Below are 15,943 nucleotides of genomic sequence, written 5' to 3' on the forward strand. Positions count from 1 at the left end.
AGAAGGGCATCCAACCTTAGAAAACTTCCTCCAACTCATGCAAGCATGAGAAAATGGACATTAAACCTTTAGCATTCAGATTAATTCATCAACTGAAATGCTTATTTATTCACATTATTTTGAATTAATCATGCATTATCTTGTAGCAAAGAGATTTTAATAATGTGATTGTTTATGTTTAGAGTGACATTGTAGGGTAGGTATGAGAGGCCAGATCTGAACAGTTTGAACATAAAAACAGATCAAACATTTGGGCTGGATATGGCTTGTTTGAATGTTAAAGGGTTAAATACGATGATGACAACAATGTTTGAGCAAAAAATTTTAAAATTATTAAAGAGCAATGTTAGTGAAAACCTGATAGTGCATTCACAAATTAGCTGTTCGTTGTATCAATAATCATCAAAAGGAGATGGCTCAAGCAAACTGTTACTAAGTCATATCTATCACCTATACCATCTTTCAGACTAATCAATGACTTACACAAATGTTACACAAATGTCACACATCTGGACACTGTACAAACAATATCTTAGTATTTCTCATGTCTTCCTAACAACTGAGTATGTCACATACTCAGTTGTTAGGAAGACATGAGAAAAAAACAATTCTATATAAACCAGTGGCTGATAAAGTCAGAATGAGTGGTCAATAAAAAAAAAAAGAGCACAATAACTGGAGAATTAAATTGTAGACAATTATTCTTAATGTCATTATTGAAATCACATCAGCTAACAACATCACATCCCTTGCAGCATTACAACTCAACAGTCGAAAAGTGTTACCAAAGATCATTACAAGTAGACTTTATCTTTTATAGTGGGGCTAAATGTAGACTAACAAAACTTAGTTTATGTTCCTAGGGCTAAGCTGCTTTGGTTATCAATCTATATATACATATGCTCACCCACATACCTGCACAATTATACCTCATATATCCTAATTTTTACAACACTGTATCAACTATTCTACCTTGTTTTTCCTCCTAAGCTTCAAATAATAGCATTCCTTGCTAGGGTCTGATGTCAAAACAAACAGAACTGAAAGAATATGTACCTTAATAACTTTGCCAATATCTCCTTCCATCACTTCTTCATATGTACAACAACATCGCACTGTCATTCCAGGAACAATATTTATTTGAACGTACATGGCATATTCATCAATGTTGGCAAAATCTGAGGGTTTTTTGTAAGTTGTTGTCGTTATTTCTTGCTGTAGAAGTACAAAAATAAAAGAAAGAAAAGTCAGAAGGTAATTAATTATCTTTAAGACCCAGTCTTTTCACACTAACTAAACATATTAGTTACATGTATGACAATTATAATAATCTATAAAAAAAAAATTAGAAGAAACAACATTTCTTCAACTAAATATTTTGTAAAACTAATTTTTTAACAAGATAGCCTGTAATAGAAATATTCTTCAGTCACCCAATGTTGTGATTCGCTAGAATATTGATCAACAAAATCTGATCAATCATGACCTTGCATGGAATAAGTTCCAGCAATGATTTCAAATTTTGACACACTTCTTTCTGAGCCTAACAATCAGTATAAATTCAGCACATCTTGACTACTTGACAGAGAGCATTGACAAAAGTATATAACTAGTATTTATTTTCTCAACCTTAGTACAATGAGAAGTTAATGTCAATTGCAAGAAGAACCAAAGATAATACCATTTTAATCCCTTTAGTCAATGTTCTGCATAGTTATTTCATAATATTAAAAGTATTTTGCCAAAGTTAGTGAACTGACAGGAAAAAAGAAAAGACAAAAGAAAACCAGAGTATTAGATTCAGATGCCTTGCAGTTTGATCTGTCTTTTGTCTTTTTGAAACTATTTTTATATTTGAGAAATCCTTAACAATTTCAAATCACGTGAAATTTTTGTAAGAAATTTTGATGTTTCTCGTGATTTTTTTTTAATTAGAAAAATAATAAAATTTTTAAAATTTTGAGCTATAATCTCTTCAATAAAGATCTCCTGATGTGTATAAACATGAGTGTTGGTGTCTTGAGTCATTCTCATTCAGCCAATCCTATGATTCAATATGTAAGAAAAATGGTAGTGGAGAAAGAATGTAGCTTACCTCTTCCAATTCTATGTCATCATCATCTAAATCATCAAAAATGTCAGACATAGATCCAGTCTCATCAGAATCTATATCTATAGAACAAACTGACATGTCAGAATCAGAATCACTTTGTATTTTAAGGTCTTTGTGCTCCAGTAACCATCCAACCAATGACTCTGCACTTGGGGTGTCACACCCAGCAAGTAAGGAACCACCTGGGGATAAGAGAATGAAAGAATACAGAAAGTAATAAATAACAGTAAAATAACAACAGCAGCAATGACAACGGTTTCTGATTTAGACACAGAGCAAGCAATTTCAAGGGGAGGGGGAGTATTCAATATTATTGACCTAGTACTTGACAGACAATTTATTTTACTGAGCCTGAGAGGATAAAAGGCAAAGTTGATCACAGAAAGATTTGGACTCTGAGCACAAAAGGCCAGAAGAAATGCTGCAAAGCACTTTTCTGATGCTATAATAATAATAATAATAATAATAATAATAATAATAATAATAATAATAATAATAATAATAAATTCGTTTTATTGGCCACAAGGGCTAATATCAATCAAAAACATGTAAGGACAAAGACAGGACGAAGGTTACAAAAGGTTTTGTCCGAAAAGGTAATAATAATAATAATAATAATAATAATCCTTTCTACTGGAAGCACAAGGCTTCAAATTTGGAGGAAGGGATTAAGTTGATTACATTGACCCGAGTGCATAACTGGTACTTATTTAATTGGCCCCGAAAGGATGAAAGGCAAAGTCGACCCCAGCGGAATTTGAACTCAGAACACAAAGATAGATGAAATGCTGCTCAGCATTCTGCCCAGTATGCTAACAATTCTACCAGCTTGCTGCCATAATAATAATAATAATAATAATAATAATAATAATAATAATAATAATAATAATAATTCAGTTAAGGCATACTAAAAGTTGTTTATAAATTTAGCCAAGACATAAAAAAATACAGTTAAAATATGGTAGAATACAGTTAATATATGGTAGCAAATGGTATAAAAAACAGAATACAGTTAAAATATGGTATAAAATCCTCTGTAAGGGATTTTAACTAAAACTAGGAAGATTTAATTAGATAAAGAAACTGAAATCAGAATTTTTAAACCAGAACTATCCATAAAAATACTTAGGAATAAATGAAATTGATAAAATACAACTCATAGAAATAATAAGTATAAATACACTAGCTGCCTCAGTTACTAAGTACAGTTTTAACATAATAAATTGGAAGTTAAGTAAAGTGAAGAGCTTAACCAGAAAAACTAGGGAATCACTAAGGGTACTTGAATGCTACCACCTCACATCTGATATCAATAGAATATACTTATCCAACAAACAAAATTGACAGGAGTCTGATACAGATAGAATGCTATTACAAAATAACAGAAGGATCGAAAGAGTACTTAGAATAAAGCAAAGAGAAAATGGTAAGTATAATAATGAAATGAACTAGCAACACTGAAATTCAAGATTTAGATTAGGACAAAAGAACTGAAATAGTTGAAAAACAAAAGACAAGGTCAAAACAGAATTCCAAAATAAATAAAAAAAAAGAATTGAAGAGAAAAACCCACTCCATGGTCAATATCCTTTAAAAGTTGACAGAAGGGAAACAAACCAGAATATGACCCAACACTTGTTCAAGAGACCTGGACTAAAAGCAGAAGCAGAATGCTTGACACTAGATCAACATCCAGCTAGAAACAACTTCAGATATAAAACAGTAAAAGAAGATACTCACACCAAATAGAAAACATGTTACCAACTCAGGGAGGCAATCAACCGTATTATCTCCAGCTGCCCAGTCTCTGCCTAATTAAAGTATATTCACAGACACAACTGAACCAGCAGCTATCTCTATTGGGCAAAGTGCCAATCCTTAGATGTGAAAATGGGCAAGAAGTGGTAAAAACAATGTAAGACAACTTCCTGGCCATAACAAAATGGTACTTTCTGATAAAAAATTGCTTAACGGGAGATGGAGAAACCGTTCCCAAAATAACTCTCCAAGTCACATCTTATGCATACCAGATGCCCGAATGTTACATCTAGTCTACAAGACAGCCCAGTAAGACACAGGTCATATTCTATACAAGACAGTCCTTTTGGGAAGGGATAACACATTCTACTCAGGATATTTTCAATTTGATAACATAACTTAGTAAGAAACATATTCTATGCAATAACAATAAAATAACACAAGCACCACTCAATAGCATATACTCCATATAATCACCAATGAAATATTATAACACAGTATATATACTATCCATAATCACCAACCTATATATAAAACAAAAATAGCAACCTAACCCCCCCCCCCCGCTTTATTGTTGTTCCAAAAACAAAAAGAGAGGGACATATAAATAGGATGGTCATGACTGTAATGTTTCTAATTTTAGGCCTGCACAATTAGTGCTGACCTGGGACTAAACAATACTAAAAACATTTATAAAAAATAGCTAAATTTTAAAAACCAGAAAGCTAATTCTGTTTTGGCATTGAACTCCTCCTTGAAACCAGAGTCTGTTCTACTCTGAAGATAAATTCATAATTTGGAGAAAGAAATACAATCTCTAATAAAAGCAAATTAAATATTTGTTGATGCTGTATAGCACTGTTAAGACATAAAATGTTTCAAAGGTAGGTGGGAGGCAGAGGAGGGGAAGAATGATAAGGTCTCCATGAAGCTTTCACTAATCAAGCAAACACAAAGCAACAAATACACCATAAAAATATGATTTCTTTTGAGTAATAAGAAAAGAAAAACAAATTCGTGAAGAAATAAAGCAACACACCAAATAGCAAAAAAGAAAAAAAAAAATGAATGACTTGTACTTCAACCAAAACATAAAAAAGAACAAAGGAAGGAGTTTCAAAGCCAAGCTACATCACTGAAGCAATTAGAGTCACTGGAAATGAATAAAATATTCATTCAAGCAAATTTACTATTCAAGCATTACAGTTGGAATAAAATTAAGAAAAGTTATGATGATGAGAAGTATATTTCTTATAAAGACAAAATATTCAGCTTAATTAATCTATTTATTTACTTATTGTAAAGGAACAGAAATGGATGTTGCAACATTCATGCTGTTCCCACAAGCAATGGTGGCAGAAGTGAAACAAAAGACTAAACTGTTCAAGGGAGATTATCTTTTCTTCAACAGCAGCAGCAACAACAATATTTTCTTAAATAGTTGTAACATAGAAGAAATAATGTCATTTTTGCAAAGAATGACACAATGCTAGAAGCAATAGAACAACTAAAATGGACGCCTGTTTATTTCATCCCATCCATAAGTAGAGGTCCACATAAAAATTGCAAAAATAAAACAATAGCAAATAAAAAATAATGTCAAGGGCGTTTGTCACTGAGGAGACCAAATGAGGTTGAAACAATGACGTCTGATAATTTGCTGATGATGTCCTGAGTGAGTACTATGTACTTTTAATACACAAGTCTCTTTGAAAAGTTTCTCTATTACATCTAATGCTTACTTACATTTGTAGAATGTTACGTTCTACATAATTTCAATTATATAATAATTTCAATATAAATTATAATGAACAGTTAAATAGCACATGCACACAAACCTTACAAACACACACCATCCTCAGTGACACACACACGCACACACACACACACACTATCATGCCATTCACATGTACACACTCACCATCCTCACAAACCTCCTCATAGACATATTATACATCTGTACACACTAATACTTACATAATCAGTCTTCTACTCAGTCTTTGACTCTCACACATGTATTATGCATGCATGTATACATATATACACACATAATACATACATACATCTGACTCTCATACATACATGCATGTCTGTAGATATTCAGTTTGACTCTCACATATGTATTACACATACATTTGGTCTTCGATTCCTATAAATACATTTGGTAAATAACACAAATACATAAATATTCAGTCTTCGATGCTTACATATATGTATTACACATACATACACAACAATACATGCGTGCATGCATATATACATACACACACGACAATAGATGCATGCATGCATGCATATACACACACACACAGATATTCAGTCTTTGACTCTCATGTATATGTATTATACTTACATACCAATACACAATTAAGTTTTTAAGACACTGCACAGTGAGTTTAGATTCAATGTTGATATTTAGCTGTGTTTCTTCCCAAACAGTTTATTTAATCTGGCTCTTATGTATCAGATCGTCCCCCCACCCTGCCCAGTCTCCTTTCTCAGTCTTTTATTTATTGAATACAAACTGGTTGTTTTAATAATTATTGGTGTATATATACACAACACACAAAACCACAACTGACAACAAAAAAAAAAAAAAAGTAAAGAAGCATCCACCATCATGCTTAAAGAGGATTGTTTCAGGTTCATTCTCACTGCGAGGCACCATCTAAAGTAGGTACTTTCTATTGTAGTCCCAATGCCTTGTGGGAGAATTTTAACTTGATGAAGCGGTGTAGAAGCCCTGTGTGTGTGTGTGTGTGTGTGTGTGTGTGTGCGCGCGCGCGCGCACAAGCTCACATGTGCGCACACATATCTTCATGTTTGCTCTCACCACTGCTTTACAAATGGCATTGGTTTGTTTAGATCAGGGATCAGGGAACATTTTAAACCAATTACTCCAAAATATATTTATTTAAGCTGACGTCATCCCCTTGATTTGAAAGGAAGAAAATCATTGATTCTTTGAATCCAAAAGGTTTATTGAATATTTATATGAATCTATTTACATATCTATTATATTGAACAATGCAGAGTTGCCAGAAGAAAAATTTCTGTCGTAACAAGGAACTTATTTTTTATGTAATTATACTTACGTCTAATTACCCCCAAGAATTTCATTTTTACCTCACTTGGGAGTAATTTACCCTGGTTTACATCCTTGTAATTTAGTGATTTGAGAAAAAAAATCCAACCTAACTCAAATATTTGGGGTGATGTGGTAGACTAACCCTTTACCCTATCAAGCCGGTGTCCCAGCAAAGTCACAGTTCACTGACTGAAACAAGTAAAATAATAAATGGAAGAATTGTTTGAAATCTGTGTGTGTGTGTGTGTGTGTGTGTGTGTAAGTTATAATCTTAACAGAATTCAAAGAGAGATAACCCAAAATTTAACCTTACTAATTTACGAAATAGGTTAGCGTGAACTAATTCTTCATTAAGATTTTGAAATTAAGTCAATAAACAAATTGTACCCCTTCTCTTCCCCACTTTTCTCTCTTTCTCTCATAAGAATATATATATGTGTATTTCAGCCCAAAGGCTATGGCTATGCTGGGCCACAGCCTTCTGATTTGTCTATATTACCTTGGTATCCTTAATTTTAAAATTCTTTGATTCTATTGAATCCTGTAAATATATATATTATTTTTTCTGATATATATATATATATATACTCTTTTACTTGTTTCAATCATTTGACTGCAGTCATGCTGGAGCACCGCCTTTAGTCGAGCAAATCGACCCCAGGACTTACTCTTTGTAAGCCTAGTACTTATTCTATTGGTTTCTTTTGCTGACCGAACCGCTAAATTACGGGGGACATAATCACACCAGCATTGGTTGTCAAGCAATGTTGGGGGGACAAACACAGACACACAAACATACATATATATATATATATATATATATATATATATATATATATATATATATATATATATATATGATGAAATCTTCCGTCAGAGATGATGAATCAATGTTTAGTTTTTGCATAACTATCTGCAATAAGTGACTTGTTTACAGTGATCAAATTTAGGTGCTGTACATTAACTCACTCCTCCATCAAAATTGATGTTCCCCGAACAAGTGATTATGGAGCAATATAAGACAAAGTGTTTTGCTGAAGAACACAACACACCACCAGTCCACAAATTGAAACCACAATCTCAGGGGCATACACACACACATATACATTATGTATATATATATATATATATATATATATATATATATACTCATACACACACTCATGTATTTTTTATCTTCTACGTGTTTCAGTTATTGGATAAGAGCCATGCTGGAGCACTGTCCAGAAGGGTTTCAGTTGACTGAATCAAACCCAGTGCTTTTTTTTTTGTTTGCTTTTAAAGGTTGGTACTTATTCTATTAGACTTCAGTCTCTTACTGGTGAACTGCTAAGTTACAGGGATATAATATACCAACACTGGTTGTCAAGCAGTGTTGGATGACATAAAGCCTCTTGAATAGATATTTAGTGCTTTACAAGCACAGCAACATCAGTGGCAGACAAGAATTGTCTAGGACTGGTGGTAGAATTACATGATTTCAGCATGTTTGTGCTTCATCAGCAGCAGGTATCCACTTAACTGTGCATGCTAGCCAAATCTTGCTTCTACTGATAAATAGAAAAATTGCCTATTTCAGTCACTGGTGCCATAAGTAGCTGGCAGGTTGAGTAAAAGATTAAATATTAGCAATAGAAGCAGTATTAATACCAAATAGCAATATTCAAGATTCTACTTAATGCGGATGTATTGTAAGAACATTAAAATACTACATTATTTACATTTGACGAATATTTGTCCTCATCTTGTTAGCACGACGTCTCGGCTGATATACCCCCCAGCCTTCATCAGGTATCTGGGTGAAATTTTGAACCTGGGTTCTCATTCCTAAGGTATTTTTCGATGTTAAACTTTTTAAAAAACAGTACAAATGCAAATATCTCAAACTTCATTATACCCTTACACAACACACCACCAGCACACATACTCACACTAAAAATAACCCAAGAAAACTACAATAAAATAAAAGAAAAGTTCCCAAATGATGTTGGGTCGCTAGGGAGAAGTTTCTCCCAAAGACTTTATCGAAATTTAGTGGAAACACCCACACGGAAACATAGGGGAGCCACCCCACCAGAAAATAGTAAGTAGAGCCTTTTCTGCTCTAATACTTTCCTTTTTTTAAAAAAACATGGTAATTCTCAGAATCGGAAGCATAAATGTGAGAGGCCTCGGGTCGCCTTGGAAACAAGGTCACCTGTTGAACGACCTGAGGTCTTACAGTGTAGATGTAGCAGCCATTAGCGAAACCAGGCTCTCCAACCCGCAGGAACTCGCAGCCCTTTTTGGCGGATACGAGATTTTTTTATCTCCTTGTTGGCCGGGAGCAGGCGGTGGGGGTACTGTGGTGCTATTTCGGAAAGGCCTGGACTTGAAAATAAGGGCAGTCTTCCTGGATCCGGAAAGTAAGTTGGTGGTCCTGGATGTCGATAGTAGTGATGGCACTGCCTTCAGACTACTGGCAGGGCAGTCGGATTATTTCAAACGTCTGGAGGTTTTCCTAGGTACTTCTCGCACTTTAGTGCTAGTTGGGGATTGGAATGCTGTCTTAGATGAACGTATCGATAGGGTGGGTGTGGGAGCATCTGATAAGAAAGGGGGATGCAAGAGCCTCGTGAACCTGCTCAAACGCTTTCAGCTGACCAACATGTATCGACTAGACAACCCAAATGTGCCAATGTGGACTTGGACTAATCGCATCGGGTCTTCTAGATTGTACTTAGATAGAATTTTCTGTAGGCCAGCGGATAAGGATAGCATAGGGTGTCCACAATTCAACATAGTCGGCTACACAGACCACAAATTCGTGATCTGTACGGTCGACTTAGATAGGCTCCATAGACAAGGTCCCGGTTACTGGAAGCTAAACGCATCATTAACGACATGCAAAGCCTGGGACGAACGGTAGGACGGACGACGGGACAGACTTCGGTGTGTACCTAGACGGCCTGCCACAACTCTCGACCAGCGAAGCCGAGTGCTGCGAAGGACCCATATCTGCCTGGGAAGTACAGGAAGCGATGAAAGGCTGCACGAGAGGTAGATCGCCGGGTTTGGATGGTCTGCCTTACGAGCTTTATACGTCAATGCCAGACTTGTTTGCGGGCGTCTTGGCAAACGTCTACTGCAATTGGCAACAAAACGGGAGAATTCCTGCTTTTGTTTGTCGAGGAGTGGTGGCTTTGCTAAGAAAGGACCCAAACAAGGGGGACATTATAGGGAACTTTAGGCCCATCACTCTGCTCAATGCAGAGTTGAAGATTTTGGCCAAGGTGCTAGCCAAGAGATTGGCGCTTGTCGTGGGCAAACTGATCAGCAAGGCACAGACATGCGCCGTGCTGACCAGGTCTATCCACAACGACCTCCATCTCATGCGCTACATCATAGAGAGGGTGAGTAACAAAGCTGATGTGGGTGGGGCTTTGATCAATTTAGATCAGTCTAAAGCCTTCGATAGAGTCGACCATCGATACCTGGCAGCTGTTCTCAAGACAGCTGGCTTCAGTCTGGTCTTCCACAGGTGGATAGCTGCTTTATACAGCGGCATCTGCTCGGTCATACAGGTGAACGGCCATCTACCGGAACCGTTCAACATCTCGCGTTCGGTTCGCCAAGGATGCCCTCTCTCCTCCCTTCTGTATGTGTTGACTCTCAAGCCATTACTGCGGAAGTTGGAGGCTTTGAGGGGTGTCCCGTGCGATCTGGGATGTGGGAAGAGTGTGTCTGCCTATGCCGACGACGTCACCGTGATGGTGTCAAGCCACAGGCATATTGACCTGATTGGCGAGACACTAAATGAGTATGAAGCGGTGACAGGTGCGAAAATTAACGCGGAAAAGTCAGTGGGCTTGCAACTGGGCACCTGGAGGGGCAAGTCCATGCCATCCAACAGCATCGTAGGGTGCTGGACAGACGAACCCGTTAAACTGCTCAGGGTCTGGTTCAGTCCGGACCTCCAGTTAGAGAAAAACTGGGAAGAAGTGACGAACAGGGTGGCCAACTTCACCCAGAAATGGGCCGAGAGGAAGCTCTCCTTGAAAGGTCGAGCGGAGGTGGCGAATGTGTACATCACATCCGTCATCTATTACTGCTTGACCGTCGTCCCTTGTCCCAACCGCTGGTTAACCAAGATAGTACGCTTGCTCTTCGACTTTTTGTGGAAGGGTCAGGTACCACTGGTCAGGTGCTCCATCTGCTGTCAACAGCCGCTGAACGGAGGCCTTGGCATGCCGTGGTTGCTGATGCGCAAACATGCGCTCAGGCTACGACATCTCAAGTGTTTCCTGGACGGTGAATAGGTGTGGTCGCCGTTCGTCAGACGCGATTTTCTGCAGCTCGTTTCTTTAACAGAGCTGCAATCCTGGATCAAACATAGACCGAGAAAGGGCGCTTGGCACCTCGAGTGCCGCCAAGCTCTCACTGCCCTCAGTCAGGCGGGCAGTGAGATCGGTAGTAGCTCCACTCTAGCGTTCTATAGAGGGTTAGTGGAGGAAAAGTGCGACGGCGTTTTCGGGGAAACTCTAGGCGTCGAAGATAATCAGTTAAACAGTCTCTACAGGAGACTTTCGGGCTGGGGCCCATGGATAATTTCCAAAGGTCCCTCACCTGGCAGTGTTACCGAGGTGCGCTACCTGTTCGAGATAAACTCTACCGGCACGGAAGTGCCGTCAACCGGGCCTGCCCGAGGTGCGCTCAGGACGACGAAACCGTTCTGCACGCACTCGTCCTGTGCCCGAGTATTGCTGACCTGTGGGTTTATATCGAACAGCTACTGTCACGTGTAGGACGGATCCGGCTATCAGCTGAATCCATCGTGAGGATTGACCCGCCGACCTCCTTTAACCGGGAGGGCAAGGCAATTTTTCTATGCCTAGTAGCTGTAGCGAAATAGGTGATATGGTGGACCCGTTTGAAAGGGCTAAAGTCAGACACTTTCCTCTTTGACCAAGGCCTCATCAACTTCTTCAAGTTCCACTTGAAAAGGAGGATGAGAGTAGAGAGGGAAGTGCTGTCTCATAGCAAATTCGTTGAAAGATGGGTGACTGTTGGAAGAATGGCCAGTATAAACGGACCAATTCTGAGAACACACCTGTAGAAAAAAAGGTAATGTAAAAGGAGAAAGGGCTCTATACCCCTTTCTTTTTTTTCTGACCTGGCTCCCGTGGTTTTATGGGTTTTTCCACGTGTAACCTTTTCTTTTTCGAAGCGCCTCCCCCTTTTGGGAGTTTTATTTATTTATTTATTTGTTATATCTTTTTCCGTTTTCTTCCTCTGTTTACACAAACGTTTTTCTACTTTTCAGACAAAACCTTTTGTAACCTTCATCCTGTCTTTGTCCTTACATGTTTTTGATTGATATTAGCCCTTGTGGCCAATAAAACGAATTAATTATTATTCAAGTCACTGCCTGGAATCGAACTTGGAATCTTGGGCATATGGCGTAGTGGTTAAGAGCATGGGCTACTAACCCCAAGATTCCAAGTTCGATTCCTGGTAGTGACCTGCCGTCATGCTAACAACAAACAAAATGTGGTATGACGTCAGTGTCTGGGGAGGCTGACCGGAAGGGCGAGTTGACCGGAAGGGGAAAAAGGGCAGAGGGAGCCTCGATCGGGATTCGTGCCCTTTTCGAACGGGGTTGTGGTCAGGACAAGACGTGTTAAGCGACGGTCTAGGTTTGGGAGAGGCAGCTGCTATTCCTGGTGTACTTTGGGTCGGGGAAAGCTTCAAGGATTGGATACCGCAAGACAGACTCGCAGTCGAGGAAAGGAAAACCGAGGTGTCTCACTACCTCGGTGGCTGGCACTACAGTCTCGTCAACCAAAATGTCGTTGATGTAGGAACTGGTGGCCTTCCTTATCCTCTCCTCTTTCCCTAGGACGGACTTGAGCACCATCGCCATAATTTTCGGAGCGGAATTCAGCCCGAAACCCAGCCTGGTTAAACAGTACGTCCGGCCCTTGTACCGCACCAGCTGGTATCGCCACAGCTTGTCACTCACACGGAGCTGCAAATATGCCGACTTCAAGTCGACGATCGTCGCTGCCTTGGTCGACTGTCTCCACACACGTAATGTCTCACCGCAAACGTCCGTTGCCTCGCCTCCAGTGTGGCACAATATATGGTCGTTCAGTTCCCTAAAGTCCAGCACCGGAACAGTGACAGGGTGGCGTGTGGTATGACGTCAGTGTCTGGGGAGGCTGACCGGAAGAGCAAGTTGACCAGAAGGGGAAAAAGGGCAGAGGGAGCCTCGATCGGGATTCGTGCCCTTTTCAAACAGGGTTGTGGTCAGGACAAGACGTGTTAAGCGACGGTCTAGGTTTGGGAGAAGCAGCTGCTATTCCTGGTGTACTTTGGGTCGGGGCAAGCTTCAAGGATTGGATACCGCAAGACAGACTCGCAGTCGAGGAAAGGAAAACCGAGGTAAGGCGATTAAGGACAAATATCTGTCAAATGTAAATAATGTAAATAATGCACTGCAGTATTTGTCCTGAGGAAACCTCTTGTATAGACTTTCAGTGCTTACACTATATTATATATCATACTATATATGATATAACATAATGTAAGTACTAACCAGTTGCATGTAATGACAACAGATGTAGACCTCAATATCACTGCAAATAGAGGACTATATTCACTGAATGATAAGATCATGGAGACTCATATACAGGGCTTCAAATTTCTGTGTCAACGATATGATCACTGCACTTCTTCAGCTGATACAGGCCATTTTATATATTATTATTATCATCATGTCATTTAACTTCCGCTTTTCATGTTGGCATGGGTTGACAGCTTGATAGGAGCTGACAAACCAGAGAACTACACCAAGCTCCACTGTCTGATATTGAGGTTTTTTTTTGGGGGGGGGGGGGTTCTTTTCACAGCTGGATGCCCTTTCTAACATCAATCACTTTAAAAATATGGATGATCTTGGATTGTTAATATTATGGCCATAATCTACAGTATAAATATCTTGGCATATCCAATTAAATGATACATTATGAGAAAAATAAATATTCTAAGCATACTAGTGTAAAATATCCCATTCCATCAATGTGAAGAATGTAAATGAAATTAGGTCATCAGAAACTATTTACAATATATTTGTAATTGTATTCTCTACAGCCAGGAGAACCATCAGCTGAAATACCTGGGTACTTGGTTAAGAGCTTGAATTTTATTTCATTTCAGTAACAAAAGTCCCAAAACTGAAATAGATATTGCAAGGCATCACCTTTGACAGCCCAACATTCTAACACACTCTTGTGTGGAAGAGTATTTTACCCATTGACCCTTGAAAGGGGGAATAACTACCTGTGCATGCATGCAGGTATGTACACACACACACACACACATGCACGTACACACCGCATCTATAATCATATTGAAACAATTATTATCTGCATATCCTTTTCTTCAAGTAGACTTCTGATAGCAAAGGAAGAATCCGTGATTAAACCATTTGAAAGCTGTTGATCATAACCTTTTCACAACACTTCATGTTGATGGACTTGTCTTACATTTAGAAGAGGAGCAGGACTTTTCCAATAATCACTTTTAAAATGTCTTTTCAAATTTTAATGACTGAAATAATTTCATAAGTCAAATGATAAACAAGAGCTATGATTTGCCTCCAACAACAAACTAAAGAAAAGAATAACAAAATAAATTGTTTATGGGATATAGACAGTCATATCAGACCCAACACTCTGTTTTAAAGTTTTTAATTAACTTATATTTAGTTTGATATAGGCACTGATATGGCAGTGTGGTAAGAAGTTTGCTTTCTAATCAAATGGTTTAGGTTCAGTCACTCTGTGTGGCACCTTGGGCAAGTGTTTTCAACTATACTGCCAGGCTAACCAAAGGATTGTGGGTGGATTTGATAGGCAGAAACTGAATGAAACCAGTTGTGTGTGTGTGTGTGTGTGTGTGTGTGTGTGTGTGTGTGTGTGTGTGTGTGTGTGTGTGTGTGTGTGTGTGTGTGTGAGAGGGAGAGAGAGAGAGAGAGAGAGAGAGAGTGTGTGTGTGTGTGTGTATCTTTGTATTTGTGTCTTCTTCGCCCACCACTTAATAACCAGTGTTGGTTTGTATATGTTCCTGTAAATGAGCAGATCAGGAAAAAGAAACAGACTTTAAAAGAAAAAGGTACTGGCGTTGATTTGTTTGTTTAAAACCCTTTAAGATGGTCCCCCAACATGGCTGCAGTCCAATGACTGAAACAAGTAAAAGATAATGGATAAAATATAGATCAACAAGTTTGTCCTTTATACCTTCTGCACTGACATAATTGCATTGATGAAGAGTATTTCTATGCAAAATATGAAGGTGACAAAAAAAAAAAAAAACTCATTTTTTTTAAAACAGCCATAAACAAAGTTCTAGTGGAGAAATGTCAGGTTGTTCATGCTGATGATATGAAAGGGATATATTGTTATTTACATTAGTGGCAATAGATTAATAATAAAAATAATAAAAAAACATTAATGAATTATAAAATGAGGCATTATCTTACCTCCATCATTGTCATATTTAGAACCCACTTCCTCTGGAACATGAAATGATTGTCAGACTTATCTTGGAAACTTTTGGAACAAAAGCTTCAAAAATTTATTCCCTCACATAAGTACACAAATTACAGAATAATTCACAATTTGAGACTGAATACTATTATCTTACCATTGTAGATTATTCTCTTTTTCCCTGCACTCTACTAAACATCTCTTAACCCTGACTATATTTTTTAATTAAGATTCTATAATCAAATGTCATGTTTTGAAACAATTTAAATCTGTACAAGCTATATTCTTTTTAAACAATACAATTAATTCTAAAATTAGATATTATTATGTTATAACTGTAAATTACCACATTGAGATATTCTTTAATCAAACACATGAACCACAACAATTAAGATTTATATATCACACTAGTTGATATACAATAACACTTACTTCAGTAGTGTGTGCTTATACACA

The 15,943-nt window shown here is 37.9% G+C and overlaps 1 protein-coding gene across 1 annotated transcript in view; it reads right to left on the minus strand.

Annotated features, from left to right (window-relative positions):
• The window catches only part of LOC106884435 (E3 ubiquitin-protein ligase HERC2), a 160,411-nt gene that overhangs the window by 98,621 nt on the left and 45,847 nt on the right, over window positions 1-15,943 (minus strand). The window contains exons 21-23 of the mRNA XM_089365383.1: window positions 15,481-15,513; window positions 2,096-2,295; window positions 1,057-1,215 (exon numbers count right to left, since the gene is read on the minus strand). Of these exons, the coding sequence (XP_089221509.1) occupies window positions 1,057-1,215; window positions 2,096-2,295; window positions 15,481-15,513 (392 nt within the window). The remainder of the gene's footprint in view (window positions 1-1,056; window positions 1,216-2,095; window positions 2,296-15,480; window positions 15,514-15,943) is intronic.

Source organism: Octopus bimaculoides, chromosome Z, assembly GCF_046866305.1.
Source record: "Octopus bimaculoides isolate indiv1 chromosome Z, ASM4686630v1, whole genome shotgun sequence".
NCBI lineage: Eukaryota > Metazoa > Mollusca > Cephalopoda > Octopoda > Octopodidae > Octopus > Octopus bimaculoides.